The 15,287-nt window shown below is 38.7% G+C and overlaps 1 protein-coding gene across 5 annotated transcripts in view; it reads right to left on the bottom strand.

Annotated features, from left to right (window-relative positions):
• The window catches only part of LOC124606662 (CCR4-NOT transcription complex subunit 7), a 129,438-nt gene that overhangs the window by 87,802 nt on the left and 26,349 nt on the right, over positions 1 to 15,287 (bottom strand). For all 5 annotated transcript variants that reach the window (XM_047138669.1, XM_047138673.1, XM_047138670.1 and 2 more), the window contains one exon: positions 8,812 to 8,954. In XM_047138669.1, the coding sequence (XP_046994625.1) occupies positions 8,812 to 8,954 (143 nt within the window). The remainder of the gene's footprint in view (positions 1 to 8,811; positions 8,955 to 15,287) is intronic.

Genomic DNA, 15,287 nt, shown 5'->3' with positions numbered 1-15,287 from the left:
TAAAGTAGTTTTGCTATTTGGGGAGCAAAATAACTGATGATGGTCGAAGTAGAGAGGATATAAAATGTAGACTGGCAATGGCAAGGAAATCGTCTCTTAAGAAGAGAAATTTGTTAACATCGAGTATTGATTTAAGTGTCAGGAAGTCATTTCTAAAAGTATTTATATGGAGTGTAGCCATGTATGGAAGTGAAACGTGGACGATAAATAGCTTAGACAAGAAGAGAATAGAAGATTTCGAAATGTGATGCTACAGAAGAATGCTGAAGATTAGATGGGTTGATCACATAACTAATGAGGAGGTATTGAGTAGAATTGGGGAGAAGAGGAGCTTGTGGCACAACTTGACTAGAAGAAGGGATCGGTTGGTAGGACATGTTCTGAGACATCGAGGGATCACCAATTTAGTATTGGAGGGCAGTGTGGAGGGTAAAAATCGTAGAGGGAGACCAAGAGATGAATACACTAAACCGATTCAGAAGGATGTAGGTTGCAGTAGGTACTGGGAGATGAAGAAGCTTGCACAGGATAGAGTAGCATGGAGAGCTGCATCAAACCAGTCTCAGGACTGAAGACCACCACAACAACAACAACAACGCATTCTTCTTGAAGTCTGAGGGTATTTCGCCTGTCTCATACATCTTGCTCACCAGATGGTAGAGTTTTGTCAAGACTGGCTCTCCCAAGGCCGTCAGTAGTTCTAATGGAATGTTGTCTACTCCCAGGACCTTGTTTCGACTCAGGTCTTTCAGTGCTCTGTCAAACTCTTCACGCAGTATTGTATCTCCCATTTCGTCTTCATCTACATTCTCTTCCATTTCCAGAATATTGTCCTAAAGTATGTGGCCCTTGTATAGACCCTCTATATACTCCTTCCACCTTTGTGCTTTCCCTTCTTTGCTTAGAACTGGGTTTCCATCTGAGCTCATGATATTCATACAAGTGGTTCTCTTTTCTCCAAAGGTCTCTTTAATTTTCCTGTAGGCAGTATCTATCTTACCCCTAGTGAGACAAGCCTCTACATCCATACATTTGTCCTCTAGCCATCCCTGCTTAGCCATTTTGCACTTCCTGTCGATCTCATTTCTGAGACGTTTGTATTCCTTTTTGCCTGCTTCATTCACTGCATTTTTATATTTTCTCCTTTCGTCAATTAAATTCAATATTTCTTCTGTTACCCAAGGATTTCTACTAGCCCTCGTCTTTTTACCCACTTGATCCTCTGCTGCCTTCACTACTTCATCCCTCAGAGCTACCCATTCTTCTTCTACTGTATTTCTTTCCCCCCATTTGTGACAATAGTTCCCTTACGCTCTCCCTGAAACTCTGTACAACCTCTGGTTTAATCAGTTTGTCCAGATCCCATCTCCTTAAATTCCCCCCTTTTTCCAGTTTCTTCAGTTTTAATCTACAGCTCATAACCAATAGATTGTGGTCAGAATCCACATCTGCCCCTGGAAATGTCTTACAATTTAATACCTGGTTCCTAAATATCTGTCTTACCATTATATAATCTATCTGATACCTTCTAGTATTTCCAGGATTCTTCTATGTGTACAACCTTCTTTTATGATTCTTGAACCAAGTGTTAGCTATGATTAAGTTATGCTCTGTGCAAAATTCTACCAGACGGCTTCCTCTTTCATTTCCATATTCACCTACTATGTTTCCTTCTCTCCCTTTTCCAACTCTCATATTCCAGTCACCCATGGCTATTAAATTTTCGTCTCCCTTCACTACCTGAATAATTTCTTTTATCTCATCATACATCTCATCAATTTCTTCATCATCTGCAGTGCTGGTTGGCATATTAACTTGTACTATTGTAGTAGGTGTGGGCTTCATGTCTATCTTGGCCACAATAATGCGTTCACTATGCTGTTTGTAGTAGCTTACCCGCACTCCTGTTTTTTTATTCATTATTAAACCTACTCCTGCATTACCCCTATTTGATTTGGTATTTATAACCCTGTATTCACATGACCAAAAGCCTTGTTCCTCCTGCCACCGAACTTCACTATTTCCCACTATATCTAACTTTAACCTATCCATTTCCCTTTTTAAGTTTTCTAACCTACCTACCCAATTAAGGGATCTGACATTCCACGCTCCGATCCGCAGAACGCCAGTTTTCTTTCTCCTGATAACGACGTCCTCTTGAGTAGTCCCCGCTCGGAGATCCGAATGAGGGACTATTTTACCTCCGGAATATTTTACCCAAGAGGACGCCATCATCATTTAACCATACAGTAAAGCTGCATGCCCTCGGGAAAAATTACGGCTGTAGTTTCCCCTTGCTTTCAGCCGTTCACAGTACCAGCACAGCAAGGCTGTTTTGGTTAGTGTTACAAGGCCAGATCAGTCAATCATCCAGACTGTTGCCCCTGCAACTACTGAAAAGGCTGCTGCCCCTCTTCAGGAACCACAGGTTTGTATGGTCTCTCAACAGATACCCCTCCGTTGTGGTTGCACCTACGGTACAGCCATCTGTATCGCTGAGGCACGCAAGCCTCCCCACCAACGGCAAGGTCCATGGTTCATGGGGAGGGGGGGGGTTATGCAGGTAAAAGACTGGAATTTGATAGTAAGAAAAGGAGAATATAGAAAAATGGTAGGTGAAAAAGGACTGACAGAGATGAATGAACTTAAAAGCCTTCTAGTGGAATTCTGCACTGAGCAGAATTTAATCATTGTTAACACTTGGTTTAAAAATCATAAAATAAGGTTAATGAAAATATTACAAAAAGTCAGGATGAAATAATGACAATATTATGAGAAGGACTGTTGCTACTCACCATATACCGGAGATGTTCAGTCACAGATGTTGTGCCTATCTTCGACTTGGAGTCTCTACTATATTGTTACAACTATCTTTTTCGTAATATTGTCAGCATATAGAGGAGATGTTGAGTTGCAGACAGCACAACAAAAAAAACAGCTAGACACGTGAGCTTTCAGCCAAAACACCTTCTTCTAAAGATGATGTAACACACACACACACACACACACACACACACACACACACACACACAAACACTGTCTCTGGCCACTGAGGACAGCCTCAGTGGCCAGAGCCTGTTCTTGAGTGAATGTGTATGTGTGTGTGTGTGTGTGTGTGTGTGTGTGTGTGTGTGTGTGTGTGTTGTCTACTCTAAAAGGCCTTTTGGCCGAAAACTCACATGTTTAGCAGTCTTTTTTGTTTTTCCTGTCTGCATCTCCACTGTATGGTGAGTTGCATTCTATCCTTTTCACAAAATTGTCATATTTCCATCTCAGATTTTCTATTGTGTGAAAGAAGGTTATAGACATTGAAGAGACTAGTGGCATTGGAAGGTTTCAAACAGATTATAACATAATGGTAGACAGAGATTTTGAAACCAGATTTTAAACTGAAAAACATTTCAAGGAGCAGAAGGGGACTCTCGCTATAAGAACTAAACATTAAAACTGAAGAAATTTCAGAAAGACAGGAAATGAGACATGGATAAGCTGAAAGGACTAGAAGTTGTTGAGAGTTTCGGAGAGGGTATTAGGTAATGACTGGCTGAAACAGGGGTAAGAAACCCATTAGGAGATGAACGGATAGCCTTCAGAGATGAAATAGTGAAGATAACAGGGAATCAAATAATTAAAAAGACAAGACCTAGTAGAAATCCTTGGATAACACAGTTGATATTGAATTTAATCGAAGAAAGGAGAAAATATAAAAGCACAGCAAATGAAACAGGCCAAAAGTAATACAAGTATCTAAAAACTATATTGACAGGAAGTATAGAATGTCAACACAGTAAGGCTACACAAGAAATGGGAAAGTTATATGCCACCTATAGAAAAATTAACATAATCTTTGGAGAAAACAAAAGCAACTCCATGACTATTAAGAGTTCAGATAGCAACCTCATACTGAGCAAGGAAGGGAAGGATGCTAGATGGAAGGGATATGCAGAAGACCTACGGAAAGGAAACAAAAGCAATATTAAGCACGGGGAGGAGGAATTTGACAGAGCTCTGATGACCTAAGTAGAAACAAGTCCCTTGGAGTTTATGACATTCCCTCAGAATTACTGAGATCATTCGGACAAGCCAGCCATGATAAAACTATTCCTACTGATATGTGTCAGTTTAACAAGTTATGGTTGTGAAACACTGACAAAAAATATTTCAGAAGAATAGAAAAATTGGTAGAAGCTAACCCTGGGAAGTATCTGTTTGGAACATATGAGGCAATAATGACCCTACAACTCATCTTAGAAGGTAAAACATTCCGAATATTTGATAATTTAGAGAAAGCTTTTGAAAATGTTCACTGGCATACACTCTTTGAAATTCTGAAGGTAGCAAAGGTAAAATACAAGGGAGCAAAAAGTTGTCTACGACTTTTACAAATAGAAGGAAGAAAGATTAGAGTTTAATGTCCTGTCAACATCGAGACCATTAGATATGTAGCACAAGCTCTGATTAGGGAAGGATAGGGAGGGAAATCAGTCATGCCCTTTTACAGGAACCATCCTGACATTTGCCTTAATTGATTTAGGGAAATCATACAAAACCTAAATTTGGACGACTGGACAGGGATTTCAGCCACTATCCTCCTGAATGCAAGTCCAGTGTGCTAACCACTGCACCACCTCACTAGGTAGATGTGAATGTAGATACACAACTTGTACTGCAGTTATGATAGTCGATGGGCATGAAACAGAAGCAGTAGCTAAGAAGTGAATGAGACAGGGTTGTAGCCTCTCCCAATGTTTTCCAATATGTACACTGAGCAAGCAGTAACGTAAACCTAAGAGAAATGAAGGGTAACTTAGTTTAGTTGAATTAAATCAGGTGATGTTAATGGAGGATGATTAGGGAATTAGACAATAAAAGTAGTTGTTGAGTTTTGCTATTTAAACAGTAAAATAACTGTTGATTCCCAAATTAGAGAAGATATAAAATGCAGACTGGCAACAGAAAGAAAAGCATTTCTGAAAAAGAGAAATCTGTTAACCTTGAATATAAATTTAAATGTTAGGAAGTCTTTTATAAAGCTATTTCTCCGAAGGGTAGCCTTGTACAGAAGTTCCGATAACAATAGAATACAAGCTTTTGAAATGTGCTGCTACATAATAATGTCATAAATTAGGTTGTAGTTTCAGTGACACCAACACTGGCAGAATCCGTTGACAACCAACACAGCCAAAGACAGGTGGTACACCCCCCCCCCCCCCCCCCCCAATCAGTACGCCAATACATGATGAACAGTCACAATGCAGCTGATCTCATCACCTGACCATACAGACTTCAGGTGACAATTGCTGAAATTCAAATAAATTTGTTTTCTTCAGGTGAATGGGCCGAAATTCTCATACACAACATATGGACTATGAGAAACTGTCAAGTTTAATCCAGGATAAAAGTAGTTTGTGGTATCCTGAGAAATAAAAATATCATAACTGGGCTATAGCTCAGAATCTGTGGACTGAAATTTCCACTTTATTAGAAACGATGGCATATTTTACTCTTAAAATTACTGTGTTGTATCTATTTTGAACTGTAGCATGTGGGCATTAGCTGACTACAAATTATTATTACTGCTTACAGGCATTTTCATGCCAGAAGGGAGGTGATTCTGTTATATGAGGTGGGTTCCGAATGTGATTTATCTGGTCAGAGTATCTTATTCTAAAATTTATGTTTATCTTTTACACATACACTGAATGACAGTCACTGAAGATTACAGTAATTGACATGTGTCTTTTGCTGAAGTTAATTAAAGGTGCTACTCTTGCCTTACAATGTCATCATCATCATCATCATCATCATCTCAAATATGTAACAGAATGTTTCTCTCTTCATCTCATATAATCGCAAAAGTTGACCGGTTATTCCTGTAACTGAGGAAGGAGTGTATAGCACCCACCACGTTCCTTTCGGGACATATAGAGCATTCAGCATTTTTTAATAGCAAAAGCCGCAATACAGCACTTGTCTCCAAGCACAGAGGTGTTGAGGCATCCATCCCACTCAATGAAGATAAAATAGATAAACCACCTTGATAGAATAGGTCCTAACAAATGTCAAAGGTGATCACACACCCTGTGAACAAGCTGTCGCCTCTGGTGACTGCTTTTGCCGACCCATTGTTGGCACCACTCTGAACACAGCCTTAGAGGGAAGATCAAATAACTAATTAGGAAACACTGAATTGGACTGGGGGAAAAAAGAAATTTATGGCACAATTTGACTAAGAGAAGAGATCGGTTGATATATGTCCTGAGGCACCAAGGAATCGTCAATTTGATAATGGAAGGAAGTATGGTAGGTAAAATCTATAGAGGGAGACCAAGGTTTGATAAGTAGGTTCAAATGGACATAGGTTGCAGCAGTTATGCAGAGATGAAACTGCTACCAAACACGAATACCTATACATGAATACCCATCTACTTAACATTACATAAATACTCCACAAATCATCATATAGTATGTACCAATATCACCCCACCCCCTTCCAATGCCATTTGTAGATATTGTTCAAAAAGAGTGCCTCCTGGTATGCTATAAAAATAGAAACAAGCAAACTACATCTCATTACAAACTCATTTCATGCCTTCCTCACTAAGAAATTTTGGGTAAGTGGGCTGCAACAGAATACTGATTGATTTTGGGTTTTGTTAAAAAATCTTTGCAGAGAAAGAAATGTACAATCTCCCAAATGGCATCATTACAGAAAGAACAATGAAAACTGCCCTGCTCATATATTTTGTGATCACGGCAATGTATCTCATCAACACAAAACCTATAAGGGAAACTTGAATGGCCGGAATCTTATCTTCAGCATAGGAAGCAGAGGATCACAGACTAGCAGTAACACATGACTGAAACTTGACTATCCTGTTGTAAAACCATAAGAATTCCTCTTTAACAGCCGACACATTGTTTCCTCTTTAATGGCTGACAGACTGTTCAACATCTGCCAATTTTTGCTGATGACATACATGTACAAACTGAGGTCCCAAACACAACAATACTATACACAATCTACAAATGTCTCGTACCACACAGATGAAGTATTATAAGTGCATAAGCTTCCATTTCCAGTGTCTGTTTTAATAAATTCAATTTGGATGTTAGAATACATCCAAATGGAACATTAAAACAACTACACAACCGACAGTTCAAGCTTCGGTTTTACAGTTGTTTTAGTGTAATACTGAAAATGATTTTAGTCAGGATGAGTAATGATCCTGCAAAGACTCATATTATATGATTTCCAACAAATAAAAGACCTGCTGGAACCTGGAAAACACATTAACGATTATATACTGAATGAAACACTTCATGTGGAACTCTTTGGGATCCGGTTGAATTCCAAGCTTTAATTTTAAGCAGAGAAATGTTTGAAAAAAGGAACAAGAAACACAGGTTTATCTCATTTCTCAGACAGAAAATATAATCATTTGACACAGATAGTGAACAGATTGAGAACCCAGTTCAAACAAACTGCCAACCAAGCTCTAATACAATGTGTATCTATCAGAATTAAGAAACGTAATAGAGATCCCACCTCGTTTACAGGCAGTAGCAGAAAGCTTCTCAAGAAACAGGTACAAAATAAGGCACAAGTCCTCTGATACATAAACTGTTGTGGCGTAACAAGTTTGCTACGCCACACTGGGAAGGGAGCCGAAAGAAAGGCACGCGTACACACACGCCGACTGGCGTCAAGTCTGGAACAGGATAACTATTGAATGGTAGCAAGAAAAGTACGTAGCTGCTTTATACTTAACTTTTATTCTTTGATGAATACAGCGTTCTTCTTGAGACATTTATACTATAACTCTCAAAGTAGGTAAGGCTAATGGCGCCTTGCTAGGTCGTAGCCATGGACTTAGCAGAAGGCTATTCTAACTGTCTCTCGGCAAATGAGAGGAAGGCTTCGTCCGTATTGTCGCTAGCAATGTCGTCCGTAAAACTGGGGCGAGTGCTCTATCATATATCGAGACCTGCCTTGTGGTGGCGCTAGGTCTGCGATCACACAGTGGCGACACGCGGGTCCGACATGTACTAAATGGACCGCGGCCGATTTAAGCTACCATCTAGCAAGTGTGGTGTCTGGCGGTGACACCACATAAACAGTAACTGAAAACCATTCAGCAATGTGTACAGCCTTCAGTAACTACAACAGCAAAATATTATCCCATGATTCACCTTAAAACCCCAAAAAATTTTGGTCATTCTTTTTAAGTGGAGCAAACACCGTGTCCAGACTTGTTTTAAGTGAAACATGAACCAGTGCCCAGATTTGTACAGACAAGACAGGAAGTGTATCATAAAATAGCAAAAATTGATTTATTGAATACTGGCTTAAAATGTTCTTTCACGAAGGAAAACTCAAAGAATGTTGCTATCATTAAATAGCTGTACCTCACATAAGGTGGCATAGAAAAAGAAGTACTAGTGGTACTGAAAATCATCTTACATCTCAAACTCAATAATGCTGCAGGACACTACCTGCTATGTTCCACACAGAATTTGTAAGTAAATTAGGGCCACTCTTGATATTAAGTTATCAAAGACTTGTTCAACAGATGCATCTGGCCTTTGATTACAAAAGGGCACAGGTAACATCCATTAACACGAAAGTAGGTAGAGCTGAACCATAGAACTTCCAGTAGTAGTAGTAGTAGTAGTAGTCTGAGGAGGAGGAGGAGGAGGAGGAGGAGGAGGAGGAGGGGCAGGGATCGAGGAGAGCATTGGTAGGTGTGCTCATGTAATTAATAGGAATAAGTGAGTCACAACATTTGACAGTAGTAAGGACTTAATTACCATTGCCACATAATGGTATTTCTGCACCACCTGACGGATCGTCTTGAATTCTTCTTCAAGATTGTGCCGCCAAACATCCCGTATTCCACACTCTTCATTGCTAGGAATGTTTGTGTGGCCCCCATGAGAACTTCCGCTACCTCCTAAAACAGACACAGGTATTTACTCACAATTTACAAGAGGCAATATATTATAAACAGCCAGAAGTTGTTGTTTACCTTTTTGGGGCTATTACTTTTTTTGTAAAACGGCATTACCTGATAAAACCACAGCAGTGGGAAATATTAGTACTTCAGACATCACAATTTCTTAATCCTATAATAATTTACACTGACAATGCACTAACCTGTCACTGTAGGCTTCAATTCCGTTTTGTTATGCAACATTAAGCAATTAAAAAATATATTTTGTACACCAAACATTCAGATTTGTTATGCAAAATAGCATACATGCAGATACGTACAGTGCTGTGTTGGTTCTTCATTATCTTCTAACGATCATGGACTACATACACATTCCACTTTATTCTGCATGCACCAATCACTGAGCCAAAAATGTCAACACATGACTAAAAACTTAACAATTAATAAAACTTCTACAACATAAACACCAGTGTGCTTCAACACACTTATTCCCTACACTTAATAATACGGATGTGGCTGATAGTTGTGACAATTTCAGGTAAATTATTCTCTTATGAGCAACAACAAAGCAGAAACATGGACCACAAGACTATTTTATGATACAACAAACTCCACCAAGTAGCCAAACCCAAATTACTACACTGTGAATTACACATGGAGATCTTTTTTCCTACTGTCACTAATTTCATGGTTTCTGAGATGACTCAAAACTGAATATACCACAGCAGAAGTGATGACTTCTCAGAGAAAAGCATTCAGTCATGAAGATACACAAACCAATGCGACGAATCGCTACTGATACAGTCTGAATGACAAGAGCATAATGCGACAAAAAAGAACTGAACAAATTATGCCACAACAAAGTTAACGTGCAGCGTGTATGAATCAACAATAATGACAAGTCATATTTAAAAAGGAAGTTTTAATTCAAATGCTTAAGAAATCTGATGCACACACGAAATAACATGTTACTATAAACAAACATGTTGTAATTCCGGAGCTGTCTATATGCAGTATAATGACTGTAGAAATGTGACACTTATATAGACTAGAGTACAAAGTCCTGTAAAAGAAATGAGACACATTAATAACCCTACTAACCAATCAGTTACACGAACAAAAATACATTTAAAAACTTGCAACTCCAAGAAGTTTGTAAATGCAGCTTTATCTCAGAAGAAAAAAAAAAAACTATAGCCCCTATCTCTCTGCACGTCTGTGTGCAGGTGGTAGAAACTCAGATTTTCATGCAAAGTTTACCTTTCCAGATGAAGTGATGGATTTGTTGGATTTCTGTTTCATAGTCTGCTAATATGTAGAACATAGAGGTGTCCAGTCTCCCTCCTCAGAGCTGTCAGGCTAATGAATTACGCATTCCTGTTAGATGGACACCAACCAAACTGGGTCGAGTCTTTCACATTGATGCTATGGGTCAGCTGTGTGTAGCTTGTATAATTTGGACTGTAAAATGGATTCCGTCCAAGAGAGTGAGATGAAGTTGTAGTTTTTCAGACTATATACCAGGTAGTAGAAGTCTTAAGTAATCGTTGTAAATTTTGTAAAATAATAATTACCTTCAGGCAGTTTCATTGGTGTTTCTATCTTGTGAAGCTCATAAAATAGACTGAGGATATGCACTACCAGCGAATGCCATGGGTAAAATTTCTCCAGTGGTTGGAGGCAGCATAAGAGAGACTTTTTCTTCCTTAGTCACATACATTCCACGGTTTGGATGAGGGCTACAAACTTGGTCATAAAAATGACGTGTGCTCAATGAATCTCCCTATCCATATTGCATAATCAACAATGTTGTTGTTCTCATATCAACTGGACAGATGAGTCCTTAGCAGGGGTAGTCATGAAATACTGGAATGTAGTAATCATCTGTACTTAATAAGGTATGTGCTCTCTATACAGCCTCGGAACATGCAAAAATGTGTTACACAATGGGCTACCTCAAAAGGGAGGTTTTCATCATTATACAGAGTAGGCACTATCAGGCACTCAACGGATTGTTGCTGCATAAATGACATAAATGAGTCTACCATTACTAACCCAAGTCAATATTCCTGCTTCTAGCCTTACCCCACTGCAATGGATCGGTACAGCAGGCATCGTACCAACAGTGCAGCAGTTCACTATGCCACACATCCATAGCCTACATAAAATAAGTTAAAAGGTTTTTATTTAAGTACAAGAAGCTATAAGGTCAACCCATCAGCAAACCAAAGGCGTCTCGTTTTACAACACAGTTCCTTCTTTAGAAGTCAAGTGTGGTAGTCAAGTCAGTCAGTAGTTCCCAAACAAGAGTCCTATGAAGCAATGTTGCTGAACCCCACCAGATAACAGAACATTGCCTAAGAATAATTCAGAGTGAGGATGTAAAATCCTTACTCCACTGTAGTGTGTTACTGCTGTTTCCACAGGATTGAACGAGAACCCATGCTTCAAAATCCCATTTCTGTCCTCTTGTATATGGCTCCATGAAGTAAATAGACATTAGCACCCACTGATGAAGCACTGTAGTGTATACAGAGGTCATAAATACACAGTGTGAATGAAACAGCGGGCCAGCTGTAAATATGATGTTATTAACAGGAACTGCAAAAACTGTCAACTCTCAGAGTCAATCCCTGTGTATTCCATTGTCATAGATATGATCAAGATTCTTCGCACATCTATAGAATGATGTGCTAAGTGCACTGCTAATACGCCCATTAGTGTTCCATGGTGGTGACAGTGATGATCTCACCCCCACTCGAAGTAACATGGGCTTGAGAGAGAGAGAGAGAGAGAGAGAGAGAGAGAGAGAGAGAGAGAGAGAGGAATGAGTTTCCTCTGTCATCTGTACAATATCTTTAATTATGTTTGAAGAGTGTGAATAATTTTAGTCTGACGACAGGTAGCAACCACTAGTTTGGAACAGAAGGGTCCTCAATTCACTGTTCCGAATACCCAAGAATAACTGGTGTGGAAGAGGTCGGCAGGAAAGTTCCGCTGAAGGAAGCGTGTTAAGACCAAGTTATACATATGAGATCCATCCTGGTATATGAGCCATGATCTGTGTTGAAATTCCTAGCTTTGCTGTGATATATTGGCTGGAACTGTGTCGTTCAGCAACTGGTCAATTTATTGTTTTCTAAGAGATCAACTTTTTCAGTCCCAGTGTCAACTGTAACCACAGACATTCCCAGCAATATCACCGGTGGTGAGGAATGCTTCACTATGTTGAAAGAGGAGTCCCATTTCTTAGGAAAGAGATGAAGCAGGCTATATTGCAGCTGAAAATTCTTGTATGTACGAGGAAATAAATGTCTGCAGGTTAGCATTTTCACAATTTTACAATATGCAATGAAGTATTTATAGGAAGGAAGGTAATTTCCTGTAAAAGTGGGAAAAGCTGCACCAGAAAGATAAAAGTAACATTATACTTTCTATGAACACAAAAAATGAGGGTTTTTTTTTTTTTTTGCAACTCAAGAGAACGTAGTTTATATTGCACACTGCGATTAGCTTTTTCAGATGACTATTAACTGAATCATTATTGAACACTATGCGTGTCCCAGCAGTAGGTAACTATCTAGAACATCTGCTCATAATGAGATGACTGAGGTATACCTAATAGGTTCAGAAGTACTCTTCCTCCCCTAACACACATATGCATGACAAATCAAAAGCATGTGTATGAGGCAAAGTAACAATTTCTCAAATATATGTATGCAAGTTATAATACATTCTCCAAGATTTTTTACAAGATACTTGCACAAATGCCATCAGACTTTCTTTTTCTAAAATCTTCTCTCCCCCTCCCCCTCTCTTTTCTGGTGAAACATCTACACTGACGACAACAACAAACTGCTCTTGATGGTTCCATGATGTCATTTTTTTTTAAAATAATAACATCCTTTCTTTCAAATAGCTGGACATTGTTGCAAGACAACATCCTTTCTCTTCTTCTTTACTGGTGTATTAGATCTTTCCCACCTCCTACAGTCTCCCAGTAATTCACCAAAGTCACTCTCCCGTGACCTAATTACCACAAACAAGGTGTGTTCAAAAAGTAATGGGAGTTCTTTAATTCCACATGCTGTATTAGTCTGATTCACATGATCTTTTCCCTGCTGCACTGGTAAATATGTCTGAAAAGTATATGCACAGTTTTAGCCATATGGAATACTTAGCGTGTTATCAACTGTCAAAAAGGTTACGAGTGTTTTGGTAGTATCGATGATTATTCATTTTGTGTAAAAACAAATCAGAGAATTTGTATCAAATTCTGGTATAAGAACAGAAATGGTAGAACTGGTTCGAAAAAGTTTGTGAAGATGGTGAAGCTGACAAATGGCACAGGTCATCAAATGATGAAATTGTGGAGAAGTGAAGGAAATGATTATGAATGACCATTAAATCACATACAGAGAAGTCATTAATGACAATGGCATACCAACTGGCTCATGCATTGAAACTTTTTCACACATTTAGGATGTGAATCATGTGACAGCAAAATTTGCTCCAAAACTGTTGAATTTGTAACAAAAACAGCTTCAATTGCAAGTTGCTCTGAGTCACTAGGTGAAGTCAAAAATAATGCAGAACTACAGAAGTGTGTCATAACATATAATGAGGGCTGGGTTTATGGATATGACAGCAAAATCAAGGTGCAATTGTACCAACGGATGCATTCCAGACGAAAAAATGCTCAACCGTTCCGGTCAAATGTTAAGGTTATGCACACTGTGTTCTTCGATTCTAACTGCATAGTGCACCATGAAATCTTGCCATAAGATCAAATGATCAATAAGGAGTACTACTTACATATTCACACACAAACTGGAGGGAGTGGCAAGATAGGGGAGTGGGGTGTGCTTGCCCAGATTTGTGGGAAGACAATTCACATGCCTTTTGCAACACAATAAATGCATCCGCTCACAATTCTTTGCTTTTTTTTGTTAATTTTTTTCCAGAAACAACACTGTAATAATGCCCCACACTCCATATTCGCCAGTTTAAGTCCCCATCATTCCACAAACACACACGATATTAAAAATGCATCCTGAGAGAGCCAAGAAACTATCACAAAGCTTCAACTCCTGAAGTGTACCGGGGACAGGGAAAAAGTGTTGACACAGATGTATAACTAACGAGGAATATTTTGAAGCAGGTAACATTTAAGTATAGAAATTTTAAAAAAATACAACAAAATTAATATTCCATTATTTTTAACACACCTCGTGCACAATCGCCAATGGAAACACATGCAAAAACACACAAAAGAATAACTGCATGTACTCTTCCCTCGGTGTCAACGACAACACAGTGTTACATCACTGGATAAAACTGTAATTGTTTACATATCTTTTTCATTTATGCCTTTACTATCAGAACCTAATGCCAAGATAAGTATTTTTTTTACTTCCAAACTGCAATATTTTCATTTCATTCTGTGTCTAAAATTAATTTCATTTGTCCCATTCACAAAATTGCATCACTATGCTAACTGAACGGACTTCAAATAATGCAAACCACTTTGGATTCAACCACAGTAATTCATTACAGCAAAATTGATGCAAATTTCATACTTTTTCCTTATGCTGCAACTGCCTGAATAACTAACAATTCCAGCAAAATAAATTAACATTTCCAACATATGTAATCACTGTACATTGATCACTGTAAACTGTTATCCTCATTTAATATTCTTTCATGAAAACTAACCAATTTGAGATAGAATTGCTGTTCATTACTTATCTTAAGAAAGTAAAATGTGTAGTGCTGGCAATAAACACACACAAAAATAAAAGTGACATGTTACCTATCTTTTGGAACTAACAGGTCCCTCCTTAGTGTGCGAGCGATCTGCTCTTAATTTATAATCTTCCCAAAACAATCTCTCTCTCCTCTTGAGGAAGGAAATACTGTTTACAATAGCTAGGTAGTGTGTGATTTTTGTATAAATCCTTCACCAGTACTAACATTTCACCTCCTGATGTAAGTACTGACCAGCAGTTCAGTCTCAGATTTATTGTTTTTCTCAACTGAATTTCATCAGAATACAGCAAAGTGCCGAGCAGTTAAAGACGGAGTTGCCATGTACCGACTATCTCCCCCCCCCCCCCCCCCTCCACCTCCTTTCTTCCCCAGCAATCATTTGTGATGCTTCTACTGCAGAGTGTTTCAGATGTTCAGGAAAATCCCAGTCATCTTAAGTCACATAAATGGTAACACATTTTTTGTTCTTTCACTACCAGGGCATAACCAGCAATTATCAGCACTGTTAATCTGACTGTTACTCTGTGAAGCTCTGTTATTGCTAACTATTAGGTAACAACATTA

The sequence above is a fragment of the Schistocerca americana genome, chromosome 3, assembly GCF_021461395.2.
Source record: "Schistocerca americana isolate TAMUIC-IGC-003095 chromosome 3, iqSchAmer2.1, whole genome shotgun sequence".
Taxonomy (NCBI): Eukaryota; Metazoa; Arthropoda; class Insecta; order Orthoptera; family Acrididae; genus Schistocerca; species Schistocerca americana.
This window is presented reverse-complemented; position numbering and strand designations above follow the sequence as displayed.